Source organism: Urocitellus parryii, unplaced genomic scaffold (genome assembly GCF_045843805.1).
Source record: "Urocitellus parryii isolate mUroPar1 unplaced genomic scaffold, mUroPar1.hap1 Scaffold_35, whole genome shotgun sequence".
Lineage (NCBI taxonomy): Eukaryota > Metazoa > Chordata > Mammalia > Rodentia > Sciuridae > Urocitellus > Urocitellus parryii.
Window position 1 is genome coordinate 2,233,130 of NW_027553167.1, and position 19,777 is coordinate 2,252,906.

The following is a 19,777-nucleotide window of genomic DNA, read 5'->3' on the forward strand; positions in this document are numbered from 1 at the left end:
TTGGAAGGTGGCGGGAGTTGAAGCATTCCGCTGAGGACCCATGTTCTGCAGGACTGGAAGGAACACAAGCCATTTGCTAATCTGTTTTTGCGTGATGCTGGGAATTGAACTCAGGGCCTCGCGCATTCCAGGCAGACACTATATCACGGAGCCACATCCCCAGCCCTTCCATCTGCTAATCTAGACTGAATCAAAGACGAGTATTCTAATTAATCACAAATTAGAGTAATTGTGCTTGAAGTTGTCAATACACCTGCTCCCAAATCCCTAGGGAATGGGGTGTTAGTTTCCTAAGGAGCAAAGCAAAGAAAAATTTACATTTGAGTGCAAGTCTTAATGCTTCTGAGAGTGTTTCCTAAGGTGCTTGCTGATTTGGTGTGAACCTTCCCCTCTGGCCTCCTTTGGAGTCACTGGGGTTCATGATGTCCATGGGGTATTGGATAACTTGAACCTAAAGCCCAGCTGCCACTGAGAGTTCTTCTGTGTAGCCTGCTGTGACAGTTCTCTCTTCCTGTGTGACCCTGGGCAAAGGAGGCTTTGCAACAGCTGCACACCTAGGAGGGTGGAGGAATCCAGGAGGCTCAGTGTGTTCAGGGAGGCCAACTCCAGGGAGAGCCTGTGCCTTATCAGATTCTCCAGTGGGCACCTGACCCTCTGTGGTGAGGCTTTTGAGAAGCCCTGCCAAGCTCTCTGGGTGCTCAAGCAGTAGTGAGCCAGTGTCTGTACCAGGCGCTGGCTTCTTCTTGCGGATCATCCTCCTACCTCATCTCCATTTCTCTTCCATTGGGTCCTCAAATTCTCAGTCCTTGGGCTGAAGAAAGAGCTGGAGACACTCGTAGGACTCATTTTTTTGTACTTTAGGCTTATTGGGGGATGTGATGGACACTTTTTTTTTTAGTACCCTTTCCTAGTTGTTCTATGAATTAGGGGAGATTATCTGCAAGCATGAACCTTGATAATTTGACTAAAAAATGTGTGGGGTCAGGAATCTCCTTAAAGTGGTGACTAGTTATATAACTTCAGTGGTTGCTGTAAGTGAAAGAAAGTGACCACGACACTCAGAGTGACTAAGAGATCTTTATTGCAGCAGTGCAAAAGAGGAGGAGGAGGAGGAGGAGGAGGAGGAGGAGGAGGATGAGGAAGAGGAGGAGGAGGAGGAGGAGGAGGAGGGAGAAAGAACAGGGGGAAAAGGGAGTTTTTGTAGCCCAAATCTAATGGGGTCTCTGGGTCTGCAAGCTGCCTTGTTGGTGTACAATGATTAGATCATACAGTAGTTGCTAAGGGTGTCTTTTGCCTTCAGGCAGATGGGGCAGGGGTCAGATGTGGTTTTCCATTGTACCAGATGGGTGGGGGTGAGTGTTCAGCCTTGATTGAGGTTGGGTGTTCAGCTTTGAGGCAAACAGGTGATAAAGGACCAGACAGAGGGGGGTTTGAGTGCCTGGGTTATCCTGCAGCTAACATTCATTCAGCCTGCCCTGCAGAAAACTTAGTTCAGCCTGCCCTGAACTTAACAGTAAGCATCTGATTAGCCTGAAGGACATGTCATGGTGAAGGAGGGTGTGACTTTGGCACACCAACTTTCCAGGGCCCTTGAGGGGAATGCTGAGCTATACTACTCTATCCCCTTCCTCTCTTTGATTTTTACCAGCAAACTCAGGGATTGCAGGGAGGCTGTGATTTCTCTGTTGTATTTTTGTTGTAGCAACATCCCTTCTCATCTGTCTGGGTTCTAGATTTCTGTGATGTTTATGTCCATTAAGGACAGAGTTGTAAATTTTAATGCGGCATCAACTTTTCTGTGGGTAAAGCAGACATAAATGGGAAACCAGTATATTGTGGACCCACTAATACAAATCTCCTAAAGGTGTAAATTAGCAAAAATATTCTGAACATTTTGTTTCACTGAGATATATTCATCCAAGAAAGTTCCCTAAGAGACATTATACACACTTTTGGCCCAAAATCACAAAATTAGAGGGTGACATTTATCTCACCTACATAACTTAATCAAGTTAATCAGGTAGACTTAGAAATGAAATTCTGAAGACAAAGTGAAGTAGAGATTCTCTACACCAGCTTTGCTTTTCAGGTTTCCCACATCAAAACTCCCAAGCAAATGGATGAATTCATTGAGATCCAAAGTTCAACAGGAACTTGGTACCAGCGCTGGCTGGTCAGATTCAGTACCACTTTCAAGCAGGTATGAACTGGGGACATATGTTGGGTGGGAGAATGGCTCCGTGGGAACCCATAACCTTAGTGAATGAAGAATAAAAACCCTGAACACTTTCATCAACCAGAACAGGGAGCAGGAGAAGAAGCAGCTTGTGGGGGATGTGGGGTTCCAGCCCAGGACTGCCTTTAACTTGCCAAGTGCCCTCAGGGTGCAAATATCCTGAACCTCAGACTTTTCCTTTGCTCATCTTTCTCAAGGCAAGAACTTGACCAGCCTGAGTAAGCATCCTTCTCACTGGCAATGTCTCTTGCTGGATAGAGAAGTGAATGTAATAAATGGCTCCTTGGGGTTTTTAGTGACTTAGGGGAAAGATTCTCCATACAGGGCAAAACCATTTCTCTGGAACAGGTCAGCTATTGAGCATTGAGATGGCTGACCAGCCAGTCTGTAGAGACTGGACGTTGCTCATATTGTGTGGTCAATAATCACATGTTCTATTGCCCCTGCCAGCAGCAGGGAGGACTCACTGCTCTGGGTTGCTCAGGGCCCTGAAATCCTGATTTGGTGTGCTTTCTGTCACATGCATGTGTTCCCAGGAGAAGAGCGACGGGAAGCTGTCCTTGGCATGTGAACAGATCTACTGCCTCTGGGGGATAATGGATTGCTCATTCTCTACTTGGGGTTCTAGGTCATTGATCAGACCATTTATTAGAAAATCTGGTACGTGGGCTTTCCCAAGTTTCTTCCTTTAACCGTCCTTCTCTGGTATGGGTTTTAGGTCTGGGATAATGCTCTGTACTGTGTGATGGGACCTTACAGAATGAACACGCTGATTTTGGCTGTGGTCTGGTTTACCATGGCTTTGAGGTAAGTTCTGTCTTATGTGAGCTCCTCCATTCCCCTGTGCCTCAGTTGCTTCCTTTGCACATGGAGGATAACGGGTTCTAACTTGGAGAGTTTGTATCAGAGCGGATGCTTTTGGCTGCAGGGAACAGGCAGCATATGCTAGTGGCTTCTGTTAGAGGAAATATTTAGTCCCAGCAAGAAGTGGACTGCAGGAGGGGTTTCAGCTTCAGGCCTGCTCTCATGGTGACTGCAGGATGCCGGTGGAGGCATTCTATTGATGGGGGAAAATGTCCTGACTCCCTCTCCCATCCATACTGAGGTATAATTGATGCATAATTATTGTATCTATTTAAGGTGTACAAATTAATGTTTTCATAAACACACACATTGTAAATTAGTGGCCTCAATCAAGCTAATGAGTGTGCCCATTATATAGCTAACGTCTATGTGTGTGTGTGTGTGTGTGTTGAAAACACTTATGATCTCTCCTTTTAGCAGATTTCAAGTAAACAATATGATATTGTTAACTGATTGCTAATTGCTAATTGTTAGCAAATTGCTCATTACAGAACTTCCTTTTTTAATGCCAGAGAACTTTTCTCTGAAGGTTCCCAGTCAATTTTCCCTCCTGTTAGAGTAGGCAGAGGTGGCTTACAGGCTAAACTCATCATAATGAAGGGGATGGAATTTCCTAATGTTTTGAGCAAATCAGGATTTACCTACAAGCTCCATCCTTTCCTAAGAGTTGACACCTGAATGGAAAAAAGTTTCTGTTCACAGAGAGGTAGCAGGGAACAAGTGTGGAGAAGACAAATATATGTTGCTGAGAATATAGGAAAGTTTGAACAGGGGACCCATGCAACACTGCCCTGCAGCAAAGGGGTGCTTAGCTGACTCCTCTGAGAAGTTGCAGGCTTACACCAAGTCACTCCAGTGGCCTCCAGCTTACATGACTTTACTCTTTATGCGTGTTTTGGGGCCCACTTGGGGCCACTGTGGGAACATTTTACTGTATGTATCAAGTACTTGCAATAGTTTCTGGCACTTAATAACTACTCAATAAATTGCTATTATCAACTTGGAAATATTAACAATATTTTAAACTTCCATCTGGGAAATTGCTTTGTTCACTACCACCTGTATCCCCAAATACTCCCTCACCCCAGGAAAGCAAAGGGGCTCTCATGACCTCTGATTGTGGGAACAACATGGGGAGACTTAATGTCCTCCAGCACCTGTGTGTGGAGACCTGACCTTTGAGATGCAAACAAACAGCTAAAGGTATAGAAGAAGCCTGAACTAGCACCCCTCAAATTGTTCAATCCCAACTAGGAGTCAAAGGATTAATTCACTGATGGTGTTAAAAATATGTTTTATTCATATTTATTTATGTTTAATTTAATTTCATTGAATAGGTAATGCATTCAAATGTTGAAACAACACAGGAATCTTGAATCCGTTCCCTCTCCCTCCACCCACTCCCTTCTGCCTCCAGTATGTAATCACCTTCCATTTTTGTATTTATTATCCCAGTGATTCTTTTTGCAAATGTAAACAAATAATTGTATGTGTGTGTATATGCACACGACATGTATGTACATATATATATATATATATATATATATATATATATATATATACATGCTTATATATTTCTTGTTTCTTCTTCCTTCTCTTATTCAAAGAAACACATTTTGCGTTTGCTTTTTACACTCAGTGATGTATTCTGGAAATCTCTCCATGCCAGTAAATTAAGGTTTTCTTCATTCTTCTTCATAGCACATAGTTCCTCTGCCTAGCCCCCCACTGTAAATTGTCACAATTTATTCAACCAGGTCCTCATTGCAGAACTGGTGGGACAGTTTTAGATTTTTGTTGTGTAAACAATGTCAGAATGAGGAACCGTGTTTGTAAGATACTTTTTGTGGGGACTGGTTTATCAGTGGAATGGATTCCTGCAAGTGGAGCTAAAGGGTCAAAGGGTCCAGTTCATCTGTCATATTTTTAGGCATCGTCAAGTCCTGCTCCACAAGGCATTGTTCCATTTTGTCTTTTTCCTCAGCAGTTATGACAGCACCTGTTAACCTACAGAGTGATTTAGCAAACTTTGGGGTTTTGACAATCTGGTAGATGAGAACTAACAGTGTGATTTTAATTTGTATTTTTCTTTCTATCTATAGAGTTGAGCATCTTTTTTTCATATGTTTAATGCTCATTTTTTGAGTTGGTTATTTTGAGTTTTCCAGGCATAAAAATCATATCATCTGCCTGTAGAGATAGTTTTACCTCTTGCTTTGCAATTTGTGACGTTCCTAAGTTTTTTCCCTCATCTGAATTGGTGAAGACCTGCAGTGTACTGTTAAGTAAGTGATGGTGATGTTTTGTCCTGTTCCTGATGTTACTGGCAATGTCTTTAGTGTTTCATGATTCACTAAGATTCTGCTGTTTGAACTGAAATGTGATTTTTATTCCTGTGTATTAAGGAAATGTCCACCAAACCCTACTCTCTTGGTGTTTCTAAAATCAAGACTGATTTTTTAAAATCAAGTCCAAATTTGTGGAGATGGTCCTAAGTTTTCCTTATGATGAGGCATATCATTAGATTTTTCTATTCGTGAACCAAATTCCTATGTCTGAAAGGAGTCTGATCTCCCTCTAGTGAGGAATGCAGACTCTGATTTTGAGGAATTCAATCACACTGCTGCTCAGACTGTCCGTCTTCCTCGTTGCAGTTACTATGGCCTGACAGTCTGGTTTCCTGATATGATCCGGTATTTTCAAGATGAAGAATACAAGTCTAAAATGAAGGTATTCTTCGGTGAGCACGTGTATGGTGCCACAATCAACTTCACGATGGAAAATCAGATCCACCAGCACGGGAAACTTGTGAATGATAAGTAAGTGTGGGACGATGGGCTTTCCTCGGGTCAGGGTGACAGTGTCCACTGGGATGTCATTGGGAAAGAGCCATTGGGAAGATAAGAGTTCAGTATAGCAGGGAATGAGCTCTGAGGATGCGACCATCATCACACTTCTTGTGGCTGCTAGAGACACAGTAATCCTGGTGGCTTGAGTCATATTGGGCTGACCTCTGTCACTCCTGTCTCTTGGCCATGGCTAATTCATCTGAGGATGAGGCACTGGGCTGAGGACAGTCAATCTGGCCATCTTTACTGAGAACTGGAGCTTCTCCATGCTGGACCTGTTATGACATGACTTTTAAAAATTCTTTCACTTAACGTAACCTCATAGGGTGGGTCAGTATGTTCTGTTGTCAACCAGAGGTGGTGTTCTTCAGGAGAAAACATATCGGTGTAGTATTAGCCTCTTTGAGGCTACTCTCTGAAAATCTCATGATGGGTCAGGGCAGGACATTAGGAAAGTTTATCCCACATCACACTCTTCTCTAAGCTGAGTATGGACCTGCTGCTGTTTCCCTTCTCAAATTATACTTAGCAAGCTCCCGGGTTGTGAATGATCAGTGTTTGAGTGCTACGTGCTTTGCGGTGGCATCAGAAATATCATGGCCCAGATGGTTCAGTGTCAAGGACATAAACTGCTCCTTCTTTACCATCACCACACACAATTAACAGCCCCAAATATTAGACCTCCCCCTACCTGCTCTCAGCTGTGTCTGGCATCCTGGTAAAGTCCCTGCCTGTGGTGACTGTGGGAAAGGACCCTGTGGTGGGGGAGGTCTGGCAGATCCCTGCTGGAGTCTAGTCCCCCATTGCTCTTAATGACCTTAGCAAAAAGGTCGCTGTTACTTGGGATAAGAAAGTGGGAAGCCAAAGGGGGAATATGACTTCCACAAATATGTGACCTTTGGGTATGGTATTGTATGTGTGTCTCTATATGTTTCTTGTTTCTTCCTCCTTCTCTTATTCAAAGAAACACATTTTGCATTTGCTTTAGGAAGCAGTAGGAAGGAGTATCATTGGACATGGGGTTCAGATTTTCAGGTGGTTTTTAAAAAAATGCTGGAGCTCAACACACCCACATGCCCAGGTAGCCACACACGCATAGACTGCTTGCTCAGAGTGACCTTAATCTGCTCCAGGGACAGCAGCTCCGACACAGATTATGTTTGAAGCTGTTCCCCCAAGATGTTTCACCTCCGAGATTTTGAATAAGAGCCAGGGCACCTGATGTTGGCATACCAAGGAAGAAATGTCACCCCTGCTTTCTGGGAGCACTTTGGAAATGTTGAAAACTAAGGGACACCATGGATGATTAGCTGTCACCCATGATATGACACCACTCCTGCAGATTTGAACTCACTAAAGGAGTCTCATTTGTGAAGTTCCATGTTCAATCACACCCTACTGTGATACAAGTGACAATGATAGGAGCTGCAATAATGCTGATAGTAATAACTGTGGAAGCCAATGATATTGAGTACTTGTACTGTACGTGCCAGTTCCTGCTTTAAATGCCTTATGCAAATTATCTCATTTAATTCTCACAAAAACTCTGAGTTCAGAACTGAGCTATTTTTCAGGTGGGAAACAGAAACTGAGTGAGGTTGAGTAACTTGCTCAAGGTCACATAGCTAATATAAATAGAAATGTCTGTCTCCCCTCCCAGGATTCCAGATCTCATGTGAATACTGTCCACTATAAATATCATTCCCTTTGGGAGACTCTTCATTTCCACAGAGGCCCTGATTGGCATGATGTTTTCTTCATTAAAAATTTAATTGAAAAGCCAGAATCCTTGTAATTTATAATAGAGTTGAAAGACTTAGCTATGTAGAAAGTGAGGAATTTTAACCCACTCTCTCTTTTTAATTTTCATCAGTTTCTCCAAACTTTCAGCGGACTGCTGGGTGGGAATGAGAAAGAAGGGCTAATGAGAGTCTTGGTTTCCCCTCAAGGCTCCAGGACTCCTGGGGACCACAGAGTTCTTGCCAAGGGTCAGGGAATGAGTAGGCATGTCAAGGATTGTTTGAGAGTACTCATGAACACTCTTCCTGTAAACACAGGTGTTCTTCCACATTTCTGTTTCAAATGTGTATATAGATTCCTTCAAAAAATGCGAGAACTAACTACAACTTCTGTATCTGATTTTAAGAAGTCGGCCTCTTTTCTTGAGTTATGTTGCCATCTGCTGGTCATAACGTGGATAACACCTTTCCTTTGAAAACCCCAAACTTGAGGAATTAGGCATGAATCTGTTCTTCAGCTTGATTGGGGGGCATTTCTCCCCTGTGTGCCAGTATTCCATGTTCAACATTATCCACACTTTGCTGCTTTAAAATTTAGATAAAAATAACTTATTTATTTATTTACTATTAAACTTGGGAGAAAATGATTTCTGTATACACAGGCTTCAAACTTCATCCTTTTGAAACCTAAAAGTTTTCCTGCTGCAAGACCAATCTCTTTGAACCCCCAAAGAAACAAAAAATGCAGACTAGTTTCAGTCTGTTCCCAAAGCATTGTCTGCTGCCTCCAGGTGCATCTTACAGGACCAGGTGGCTCTGAATTCCACACAGCCTTGGCTTCAGAATTTGTGAAGTTTTGAAAAGTGCAAGAAAGACAAAAGAATAAGTTCATGTTTCAAACCCTGAGACAAAATGTCAGGTTTCCCTTATTATCCATTGAAGACAGGATCAGTTTTCATTTCAGAATACACGTTAACTAATTAAAGGACTCACTTGCCCTCTCCTCCCTGGAGGGGACCTCTGATTGACAGGGCTGACTTCAGTCAGGGTGGGGATGGGGGAAGGGCATTCCTCAGCAATAGGTCATGATCCAGGAAGTAGGGTCCTGATCCCAGGTCTCCTCAGAGCTGCAAGGGAACTTGCTTTGAGTTCTTCAGGTTCAGGATTGGAGTCTTAAATGGGAATGTCCAACCCTCTACACTGATGATTTACCCATGAAGCATCGAAGGTGAGGAGCTCAGAATGAAAGGGACGTTTATAAGATTTAGATCTAAAATGAAGTAGGGAGAGGAGAGAGAGAAGGCAAGCCATGCACAAGAAGAAAAGAGGAGGTCATGTCACACTTCACACGGAAATGTTCCCCGCACTGATAGTCTCTTTTCAGTAGGGCATAAATAAGATTTTTTTTCAACTACTAAAATTACCAAATTTTAGTAAAAAGTCTTTGAAAATGGTGCTGGTGGGAAATGAGCAAACACACCTGCTGACTTCTAGGTCTGAGAAAGCAGCCAGAGCTGAGTTCCTCCTTGACTGGTCAGCAACTAGGTGAGCCATCTTGGGAAAGCTCAGAACTGTCTCAGCTTTGGATTCCACATGGGAAGGACTAATACTGGTATGGAATGTCCATCGTATTTCAGAGTTAGTACAATTTCTCAGTAAAATTTGTAGCTTAATAAAGTTCCTACATGTTCTTGTTGGGAGTCTTCCTGGATATTTTATATTTTGGTCATTGAAAATGGGATGGCTCTCCCCCATCAACCATTTGCATATGTTATTGCCAATAATAACAGATTTTAAATTGTTATTTATTTATTCTTATTAGTTTATTTAATTCTATTGATTTTTAGATGTTTATTTTGTATCAGAGCTTTTATTCATTCTAACAGTTTTCCTCATTATTGTTATATAATCCCACCATCTGCAAATAACTATTGTTTGATGCCTTCTCTTTTTTTTTATTGTGAAATATTTCAAATTTGCAAAGACTAGAGAATGATACAAACAACTCTATTCAGAGCACCTTAGCTTTATAAAATCTATGATATGTTTACTTCAGATTTTAAAATAGATTAAACTCACTGTGTGAATTTTCATTTCTTTCTTCCTTCCTTTCTTTTTTTGTTTGCTCTTGGTGCTGGGGATGGGACCCAGGGCTTCCACATTCAAGGCACGTGTTCTACTTCTGAGCAACATTCCCAGCCCACTGTGTGAACACCCTTGATACTATTCCTCTCCCTGTCTGGTCACTGTTGTCATGAATTGGTGCTTTACATTCACGCATGCTTTTGTACTTTTCTCAAATGTTTCTATGATTGTGAAAGTTGTCATATTTTTCAAATTTTAGATAAACACTATACTATTATATTACACATTCCTATATTACTATTATATAAATTCTTCAACTTGTTTTTTGCATAAAATCAGGGTTTTGAAGTTTCTCTGTTAGCATAATTGCATAACTCATTTCATTAAATTTTAATTGCATTACATGCATATTCCATAGTGAATTTGTCTGTTCTTTTGAGGGACATTGAAATAACTGACAACTTTTTTTTCTATACAAATGTACTGCAAAAAGTGTTCTTATGAAAGATGTTTTCTAGTCTATATACTTAGAAGTGGAATTACTGAGTAGAAGGATATTTTGGATATTCTCACAAGAAGTCTGATAAGTTCTTCTTCTTTTTTTTTTTTTTGTGCTGCTGGGGATTGAACCCAGGACCTCATACATGTGAGGCAAGCACTCTACAGCTGAGCCATAACCCCAGTGTGTTTGCTCATGCTCTCTCTCTTTCTCTTCCTTCCCTCCCTCCCTTCCTTCTCCCTTCCTCCCCCTGCCTTTCTCTCTTTCTCTCTTGGTAAATTTTATTTTGAGATAGAGTCTCACTAAGTTGCTGAAGCTGACCTTGGATTTGCCATGTTCTTGCCTCAGTATCCTAAGTAGCCAGGATTATAGGTGTGCATCACTGGGCCCAGTTTACTATATTCTTATCTTTGATTTTTTTCTCTTGCCCCTTTCAAGATTCCCCTTTTATATTTGATATTTAATTGTTTGCACCTCGTAGGCTTGATCCTTCCCTTTCTCTTCTTCCTTCTTCTTCTGGTATTTACTCTGCTTGAGGTTTTCTCTTGACTTACTGTTGGCCTTGTTTCATTACTTTAGGAAAACTCTTTGCAGTGGTCTATTCAAATATTTCTTCTGCCAAATTCCCTCTTTTCTCTCTTGAATTTCAAATGCACCTATGCTGGTCTGTTTGATATTTTCCCATAGCTCTTAGATGCTCTCCTCTGTTCTGCCTTTATTTTTCCTCTTTGTGTTTCAGTTTTTGTAATTTTTCTGGGATTAAAATTTCAGTAATTCCTTTCTTAATTATGATGAATCTACTGATGAGTTCATCAAATGCATTCTTAGTCTCAGTTATTGCATGTAAAATTTTTCCAGCATTTTAATTTTATCTCTTCTTAGAATTTGCATGACTCTGTTGTAAATCCCCAACAATCATGCATGTTATTTATCTTTTCCTTTAAGAATTAACGATATCAGTAATAATTATATTAAATTCCCTGCCTGATAGTTCAAGTATTTGTGTCATGTGGCTTATTTTTTTTCAATGACTGTGCCTTGCCATCATGCTGTTTTATTCTTGCTGCTTTATGTGTTTATAATTTTTGGTTGCATGCAGAGAGCATGTACCAGACAATCAAGATGAAGAAGGGAGTGCCCCTCCTCCTCTGCTAGGCTTTTGCAGTGTGTGGGGATGTTGAGATCTAGTTGGTAGGTGAACATGGTTTGGATTTTGTTATGATTACCTGAAATTTGTTGGGAGTTTTTTTTAATTGAGATTTAATTTACAGACAATTAAATTCCTACTTTTTTGTACAGTTCTATGAGTTTTGACAAATGCATATGGTTGTGTAACCACCACCACAAGCAATGTACAGAATAAGGCCATTACTCCTCAGATTTTCTTGTGCCATTTTATACTTGTTCCTTCTTTAACCCCCAGCCCTTGGCAGCCAGTGACCTTCTGTATGCCATAGAAATGTAGTCATACCCTATGAAGCCTTTGGAACTTGCTTCTTTTACTTTGCATAACACATTTGGAGTTTACCCATGTTGCTGCATGAATAGCGGTTTATTTGTTTTTATTGTGGAGCAGTATTTCATGATACGTATGCACCCTGAATGTTGATTTTCCATTCATCAGCTGAAGGGATTTGGAATTGTTTCTAGAATTTGGCAATATTTAGTGTTTGACTTAGGATGTATATATCTATATATGTGAATTTGTTCTACTATTTTACTCATTGTTTTTATCTCATTGTTTTCCTTTTTGCATTGTGTTCTGTTCTTGAAATTCTGCTTTGGTCATTATTTTCAAAAGCAGTAAATGTGTTAAGATCTTTGTAAAGAGAAAGCACGAGGTATCATGATTTCTGTACTTAATAGCCTTATGTGTAAGAGAAAGAGAGAGGAAGTAGGATTCACTGGTAGATCCATCAAAACACAAGAATGTATCTCCTTAGAGTATTTGATGGGCACTGTCACTAGGATTTCCTATCATAGACATTTTCTGGGTTTCCATGAAATAATATTTCAGTATTGGGAAAGACAGCCATCTCCTAAGTCCATTCATATGCTTCTTCCCCAGGGTTCCTGAGGAAGTTAGGGTGCTCCTTATTTAGAGAATTAGAAAATAAAGCTGGAAAAAGCCATCTCCATGCCCCGGTTTTATGGATTCTTAAATGAAGTCCTAGGGAGGAGAGCTGACTTGCCCAAGATCTTTTAGTGGTCAAGTCCTAAAAGTTGGTCTCTTGAGTTTTTGGAGAATGTTACTAGACCTGGGGAAAATGCCTGATGCCTAATGTGTGTGGAATACAACCAGTTATACAAAGTATCAGGCAAGATTGCTTCCTCCGATCTCTAAGGAAATTAGATTCAAGCATGTATTTTCTGAAGTGAATGATCCTTTTGTTCTGCTTTAGGAGTTAACAAGGGAGAGACTGGGGCTCTACCTCTTTCCTGAAGGACTCCGTTTCATTTCACTGTGCCTGCAGGGCTTGTAGAATATGAATGGACGTGGACTTCCAGGAAACACATTCATTATTTTCTCCCTGAAAATTGATGTAATGTATGTGAAAGTGAATTCTCTACTTAAAAAAGAAGCCAACTCAAGGGCACTGTGTTAGTCAGCTTTTCATAGCTGTGATACAAATACCCAGCAAGAACAACTTAGAGGAGGAAATGTTTATTTTGTAAGGCTCATGGTTTCAGAGGTCTCAGTCCATGGTCAGATGCGTTCATTTGTCTGGGGCCGAGGTGAGGCAGAACGCCATGGAGGAAGGGTGTGGTGGAGGAAAGCTATCAGCTCAGAGCAGCTGGGAAACAGAAAGAGTGAGAGAGAGCAAGAAGCCAGGGACAGATATAGTCCAAGATCATGCCGCTAGTGACCTGCCCTCTATAGCCATGTGCCATCTGGCCATGGTTAACACCCAGTAGCTCATTCCAATTATTACAACATCAAATGGATTAATTCACTGATGAGGTTCCAACTCTCATGATCCAGAACATTGCCGAACACAGGAACTTTTGAACTTTTGGAGAGAGGATATGAAAGATTTAAACCATTAACAGGTTTATATAACCTGCCTCTACTTCTGTACCTGCTGTTCTCTCTGCCTAGAATCACCTTCCTTGTCTTTGTTTCTAGAATTTTTCTTGTCCTTCAGGCAAGTTGCCTTATGCCTTACCCCACTGGATCACAAGTGCCCCCTTTGAGGTGATGAGATTGCATACTTCTAACTTGACATTTATCACACTACCTTTTTCATTGTTAGGTTTTTTTCATCGTCTTTTAAATTAGACTGAGTTTCTGGAGAGTGACACCATCAAACCTGAAATATAGTGACTAGATAATTGGGACTTTGGCCAAATTCAGATCCTTTGTTGGACTAAGCATTGGACCTCCAATGCGGGTAACTGAATTAAGTTCTTGTAATCCTCATTCTGTCGTAGGCCCTGGACCCTCAATGACTCTGAGTCCTTAAAAGAAAAGTCCCACAAGATACTTATCCTTTGGCTAATTTTTCCTTCAGCTTCTGAACTTTCCTGAATTAAGCATCTTGGGCCAGTTCACTACGTAAGATATCAGGAGAGATGATTCATATAAAGACTCATAAAGCATGTGCTGGCCCTTTCTCCGTTCATCTCTTTCATCCTTTCGGCTTTTAATAACCCACTTGGAGATACATTTTAAGATCTGCCTGCGTCAGACTCATTTATGATTTATGGCTCTGCTTTCTCACCCACCCTTGGAAGACTATTAAATTATCACTGAAGGCCACATCACCAGCCTACTATTATATTGAACATTAGGATATATTAAGAAAGGCAAAGGCCAGAGACAGTCTCCAGGAATAGCTGTCCTGAGTAAATACATATGCCATGCAAATTTGAAGTCACAGGCATCTTCCTGAAATAAAAGGCTTACCAATTAGTTTTTCTTATGGAAATGAAAGCGTACATGACAATGTTTGGAAGCCCCTGTTTTTCAAACCCTGTAGCAAATTTGGCCTAAAGGAAAAAATATTCAAAATAATTTGGTTTTCCAGACCAATGATTTTCAAATCTTTGTGTAAGTACTATAATGGTCTGTTGCCTCCGATGATCATTATCATTTACAAGGTCAGGTTGGAACCTAGGAAGCCATATCTTTAATAATAACCTTCTTCTTCATTGTGATGTGAGGGTCTGGGCATCTCCCTTTGACAAGTACTTGCTCTTCTTATTGGGTGGGAGGCCGTTTTGCAGAAGATAATTTTAGGTGACTCTAGGTGAGATCTCTGAGTAGAACACTATGTGGCAAGATAGACACTGGCCTTCATATGTGTTTGGGAGTGAATTATCTTGGAGCCTGAAGAACAGTGACCCTCAGGTCTCTCTGCCTGCTCTGTCCCTGTGATTCCCACTGTATCCTTGTTGTCTGATGCCTGTTCTTTTCACCAATTAGACCAAAGGGCAGGGACGGTGGCTTCCACTCTATATTAAAAGCTCCCAGCCCCATGCTCAGCAAGTTTTTGCTGAAGATGGGAAATATAAATGAGTGACTAGACAATGAATGAATGAACAGATTGTGATCACTCACAAATGGAGATATAGCTAAAAGCAAAGCTTGCAGCCTGCAAAATTTGACCAAGCAACAGAAAGTGTCAATGAATGTGAGGTAGATTCTTAAATGTGATATTGTTCTTTGTAAGATAATGCAGAAATTGGAATAATGCAAGTGGATCCGAAAGGTGGCTGGACCTCATGATCATCTTGGTGACTTACCCCCTTATTAGCTGAGTTTTTTAAAGTGAGAAAGTAATATGATATAAAGTAAAAGTGAAGTTTATCTCATTTCTATCCCCTTTTGCATCTCCTCAGATCCCAGCACTTGTTTCCTGTGTAACTCCCTACATATATTTGGAGAGTATATATTGGAACCACACAGACCATCTTTTTTCTTACATGAATGGGCACCTTCTGTGAACTTTATATTGCATCTTGATGTTTTTCACTTAGCAATGTATCTTTAAGATCAGCCTCATTGGCTATATCATACATGGTATTCCATTATATGGTGTTTGTCTATCCTCTATCTAGTATGTATGTTTGTTTGTATGTGTGCGATAATCCATTACTAATATTACCAATGTCACAGTGAAGACCAGTGAATGTGTCTCTTCAACTGTATGAATAAATATATGTAAGACAAATTCCTAGAGATGGTATTCTTAGGCGAAAGAGAATGGGAATTTTAAATTTTTGCAAAATTGCTCACCAAAGAGGCTGCCTTGATTAAATTCTACCACCAGGGTAAATGAAAATGCCTATTTCCTTACATCTTTGTTGGGGCAATTTTAAAAATAAAGATTATCAGGCCTTCGCCATTGTATTACTTCCAGACCTTATAGGACCAGCCAAGGGATCTGCATGTTTTTAAAGCCTTGGAGAAAGTGAACCGTTACCCATATTTTCATTGACACTGTTTCACACTTCTGTTATTCTGATGGGGGAAGGTCCATGGACTCTCATTTGGGAATACCCGATTTGTGTACCCCATACAGACCTGGACTGGACCCTGACTTCTGTAGTTCTGAAGGCCTTCCTCACTAATTAACTAAACAGCTAAGAAATGCAGAAACAATCTGGGTTGAAAGTAGTGTTCCAGCACCTTTTGTCATGCAGTTCTTATTTTGTCTTTCTGTGTTTTCCATTTTGGTCTCAAGTCTCTTTTCTTTTCCTGGATGAATCACTCAGAGGCTAACATCTCTCCCACAGGTTCACAAAGATGTACTTTAAGCACGTACTCTTCGAGGACACATTCTTTGATGAATGTTATTTTGAAGATGTTACATCTACTGACACCTATTTCAAAAACTGCACCATTGAATCAACCGTCTTTTATAACACAGGTGAGAAGGTGGGTGGAGTGGGAGGAAGGCAGCAGGGGTGGATCAGTGTAGGCTAAGAACCAGCACGCTCAGTTGTAAGCTTTAGGAGGAGGGAAGTGTTTGTAGATATTAGTGCCAAGCCTTAGGGAGGAGAGATGGGCTCTAGCCCCAGGAACGGCACAAATTAGACACACAGCCTTCACAAACATTTAGTTTATCTATGTCTGTTTTTATCACACAAAAAATTAGAAACCAAAGTCTGGCCAAGTGTTCACATCTTGATGAGGCTGATGGTACACGCTAAGGCCCTTTGGTAGGAACAAAGTGTGACACCAATAAAAACCAGCACTCCAGGGGACTGCATTTTTTGCACAGAATACATTCTTAAAGACTTTGCCATGATTAAAAAATGAAAAGAGAAAATTGCCTTTGTTCAAATTTTGTGCGTAAAACAAATGCTAATACTGTTTTAGGAGCACACCATTTTAAGTTTCCATGATTTAAAAAAATCATGAAATTCCACTCATCCACTACTCCTCATCATTCTTGTTAGAGATTTATAAAATATCGAATAGAGTTGGAACATAAGGAAACTAACTGTGTGTTACCAGAGACCTTACTTACCTTATCTCAGTTGAGAAATATACTATTGTTATCCCCACTTTATAGTTAGGGAAACTCGGACTTCAGCAACTTGCTTAAGGCCACAGTTAGATGGGGGATTTTGGATGCATTCTTCAATTATTTGGCCCTAAAGTCTGTGATCTTTCCACTAAACTACTTGCATCTTGTCCAGATGGATGCCTTCTCCCCAGCACCAGCATCAAAGTGTAGTTTATATAAGAACATCTTTCCCCTCCGTGATACCAGTCTCAAACCATTCAATATCTGGTCTCCCAATATCCCTCAGTTTCTTAATATTCTTATGAGACTGACTTTCTGAATTTCCTGTTAGTCTGAATTTAAAACAATGAGTTCCAGAAATTTACTATTTATCATTAAACTGTGCATGCTCTTTTATTCTTTCATGTTTTAATGATGCTTCTTCATTCGAATACTCTTAACACAGGGGTTCTTGCAAACACTTGTAGTCAGAAAATGTCAGAGCTGGGAGAAGCACTGGAAATAATCCATTTTTATAGGTACAGGTTCAGGGAGGTTCCAGGGATTTAGTGGCAGGGCTGGCTCCTTAAATCCAGGTGTCCAGGGAGCCAATCTAACCCTCTTTCTGTTAGGACAGCTTGTCTTTGAAGGTGTCAGAAGATATATGAATTGTTTCCAAAGGAAACGGTTTTTATTTTGAAGAACATGAAGTCTCTGCACAGACTACAGCAGGAGCTCTGGAGTGGAGAGTTCCATACTCAACTCTCTTGTGTTCTGCTTGCCTAAGTTGGGTAGCCTCAGAGGAATGGGCCAGCCACTGTGACCCTCAGAGTCACCCAGTTGGTATAAACTGGACTGTTATCCAGCTGGGGAGATGATGCATTTTAAAATGTTCCTCCCACTAACGTTGGTTTTCTTTCTCCTCGTGGTGATTAGAACAGGTCATTGAATTTCTGAAAGTCAATTCAGTGTAAAGCCTCTCTTCATCCACACCTGGTACACATCACCTTGACTCTGAGGTCACAGCCTGCTCACGGAAGGGGCAGAGCTTCCTCTCTGCCTCTCTTCCCCTCTCTCCAGCTCCTCTACACTCTCATGAGCCAAAGGTTTCTCTCTCTTTCCAGACCTCTACAAGCATAAGTTCATCAACTGCCGGTTTATCAACTCTACCTTCCTGGAGCAGAAGGAGGGCTGCCACATGGACTTCGAAGAAGACAACGACTTCCTGATTTACCTCGTCAGCTTCCTTGGCAGCCTCTCTGTCTTGCCTGGGAACATCATTTCTGCCCTGCTCATGGATAGAATCGGAAGGCTCAAGATGATCGGTGAGTTGTTAGGGTGTCCCATCTGGACTCCGCTGGGCTGGGCCAGTCAGTGGCTTTCAAGCACCCTAGGGCCATGGGGTATTTCTTTAAATTTAAGAAAGCTTGCACAGGAAACCAAGCAGGTAAGACTGAATCTGGTGCAGTTGAACCGAGGAGGTGCATCTGCAGAAGCCCAGGGGCCTGGGGAGGGAGTCTGAGAGCTCTAGCACAGGAGAAGGACTCCCTTTCATTTTCAGGCTGAGAGATTCTGTGGCCCTCACTCATTCTATTAGCATTCAATATGAATATGAAATATATCTGCCCTTCCTGTGTCATAAAGGGATTTTAAACAAACATGCAAAATGCTCTTAAATGATAGTTTGATGATTTAACATAAATCAGATTACTCTTGTTGTTTAACTATAATGATGGGGCTTTGGCGTTAGATAGACTCATGTTGAAATCTGAGCACCCCATGACTGTTAGATGTGAGAACAGTCTTTTACTTCTCTGGCTTTCAGTTTCTTATTTATAAGATGAGGTACCTGTAGATAGCTGTTGGGATGATGAGGGTTGAACATAACATATCCCAAGCATGTGCTACGTTTGGCACACATGGGAGGCTCCCACAAATGGTAGCTATCTACACACACCCCTCAGTTCCACCAGGATTTGCAGCTGTGTGTTACAGCAATATAATGGCATGCATGGTGAGCCAGAAACACAAAGTACACATCGAGGACCGCGGAAAATGTACATTAGAATACATCTTACATCCCAGGGCTGGGGAGGCAGGAGACCCATTAATAAAAATGCCATTAAGGATCTGCCCTCGGGATACAGTTGGTCAGGAAAATTAATACCTAGATTCCTAGTACCAAAACTCAAAGGGAAACAAAATAAATCACCTAGTCATTATATCGGAGAAAACTTGTCAGGTGTTCATGAGAAGAAAATCTTTTCCTGGCGTTAGACTCATGTGGAATATTATTATGACAAATAGCAGCATGAATATTCCAAATGGTGAGCCTAAGAAGTGCCTGTGACTTCAAGCTTTTAGTCTTATGGGCAGGCTGCAGAGTCGTCTCACAGATGTGGGACCCTGAGCTGACCCTGCTACAGGCTGTGCCCTGGTCAGTTCTGATACCCCTGAGGGAAGGGACAGGGACTTCCTCATTTCTGAAACCCCCATGCCTGGCAAGCACCTGCCGCGCGTTGACACTTAGTCACGTGTCCATGAGGGAGGCCCCTTTCCTGCATTCTCCAGAGGCACCTCGCTCTCAGCAGAGGGTACCACAGGGTGGCATCGTGTCAGCGCCTGGTGGCTATCTCTTTCAAAATTAGCTTTATGAGTCCGGAGACATTCTTTTACCATCCCGAGCTTCATTTTCATAATTGCCAAAATCATCTCTCTATTTGCTCCAATGAGATCATGAGAGCAGGCAGGTGACACTTCTGCCACTTGATGGCTGGACTTGAGTCCAGAGTCTGACCCTGTTGGCCAGGTCTTGAAGTAGCTGGGGAAGGTCTGGGGAAGGCAGGGACTGCAGGGCGGGTCCTGCTCTCCATGGATGCAGGAGGAAGGCTGGGCTCAGGGGACAAGCTGGGCAGCAGGACAGCCGATACCTTCTCCATGCCATCGAAGCCCCTTCTGATCATCCCAGGTCATACTTGGGCTCCCAAGTTAGAGATCTAGAACTACCATTTAGAATTCCTCCATATTCGACTCCTATGAGAATTTTGTTT

General features: G+C 41.5%; 1 protein-coding gene across 3 annotated transcripts in view; it reads left to right on the forward strand.

The window, feature by feature from the left end:
• LOC144252005 (synaptic vesicle glycoprotein 2B-like) overlaps positions 1-19,777 on the forward strand; it is a 60,999-nt gene that overhangs the window by 35,629 nt on the left and 5,593 nt on the right. For 2 of the 3 annotated variants that reach the window (XM_077794597.1, XM_077794599.1), the window contains 5 exons: positions 2,090-2,200; positions 2,955-3,043; positions 5,755-5,919; positions 16,012-16,145; positions 17,852-18,052. In XM_077794597.1, the coding sequence (XP_077650723.1) occupies positions 2,090-2,200; positions 2,955-3,043; positions 5,755-5,919; positions 16,012-16,145; positions 17,852-18,052 (700 nt within the window). The remainder of the gene's footprint in view (positions 1-2,089; positions 2,201-2,954; positions 3,044-5,754; positions 5,920-16,011; positions 16,146-17,851; positions 18,053-19,777) is intronic. The other variant, XM_077794598.1, reaches the window with a different exon arrangement.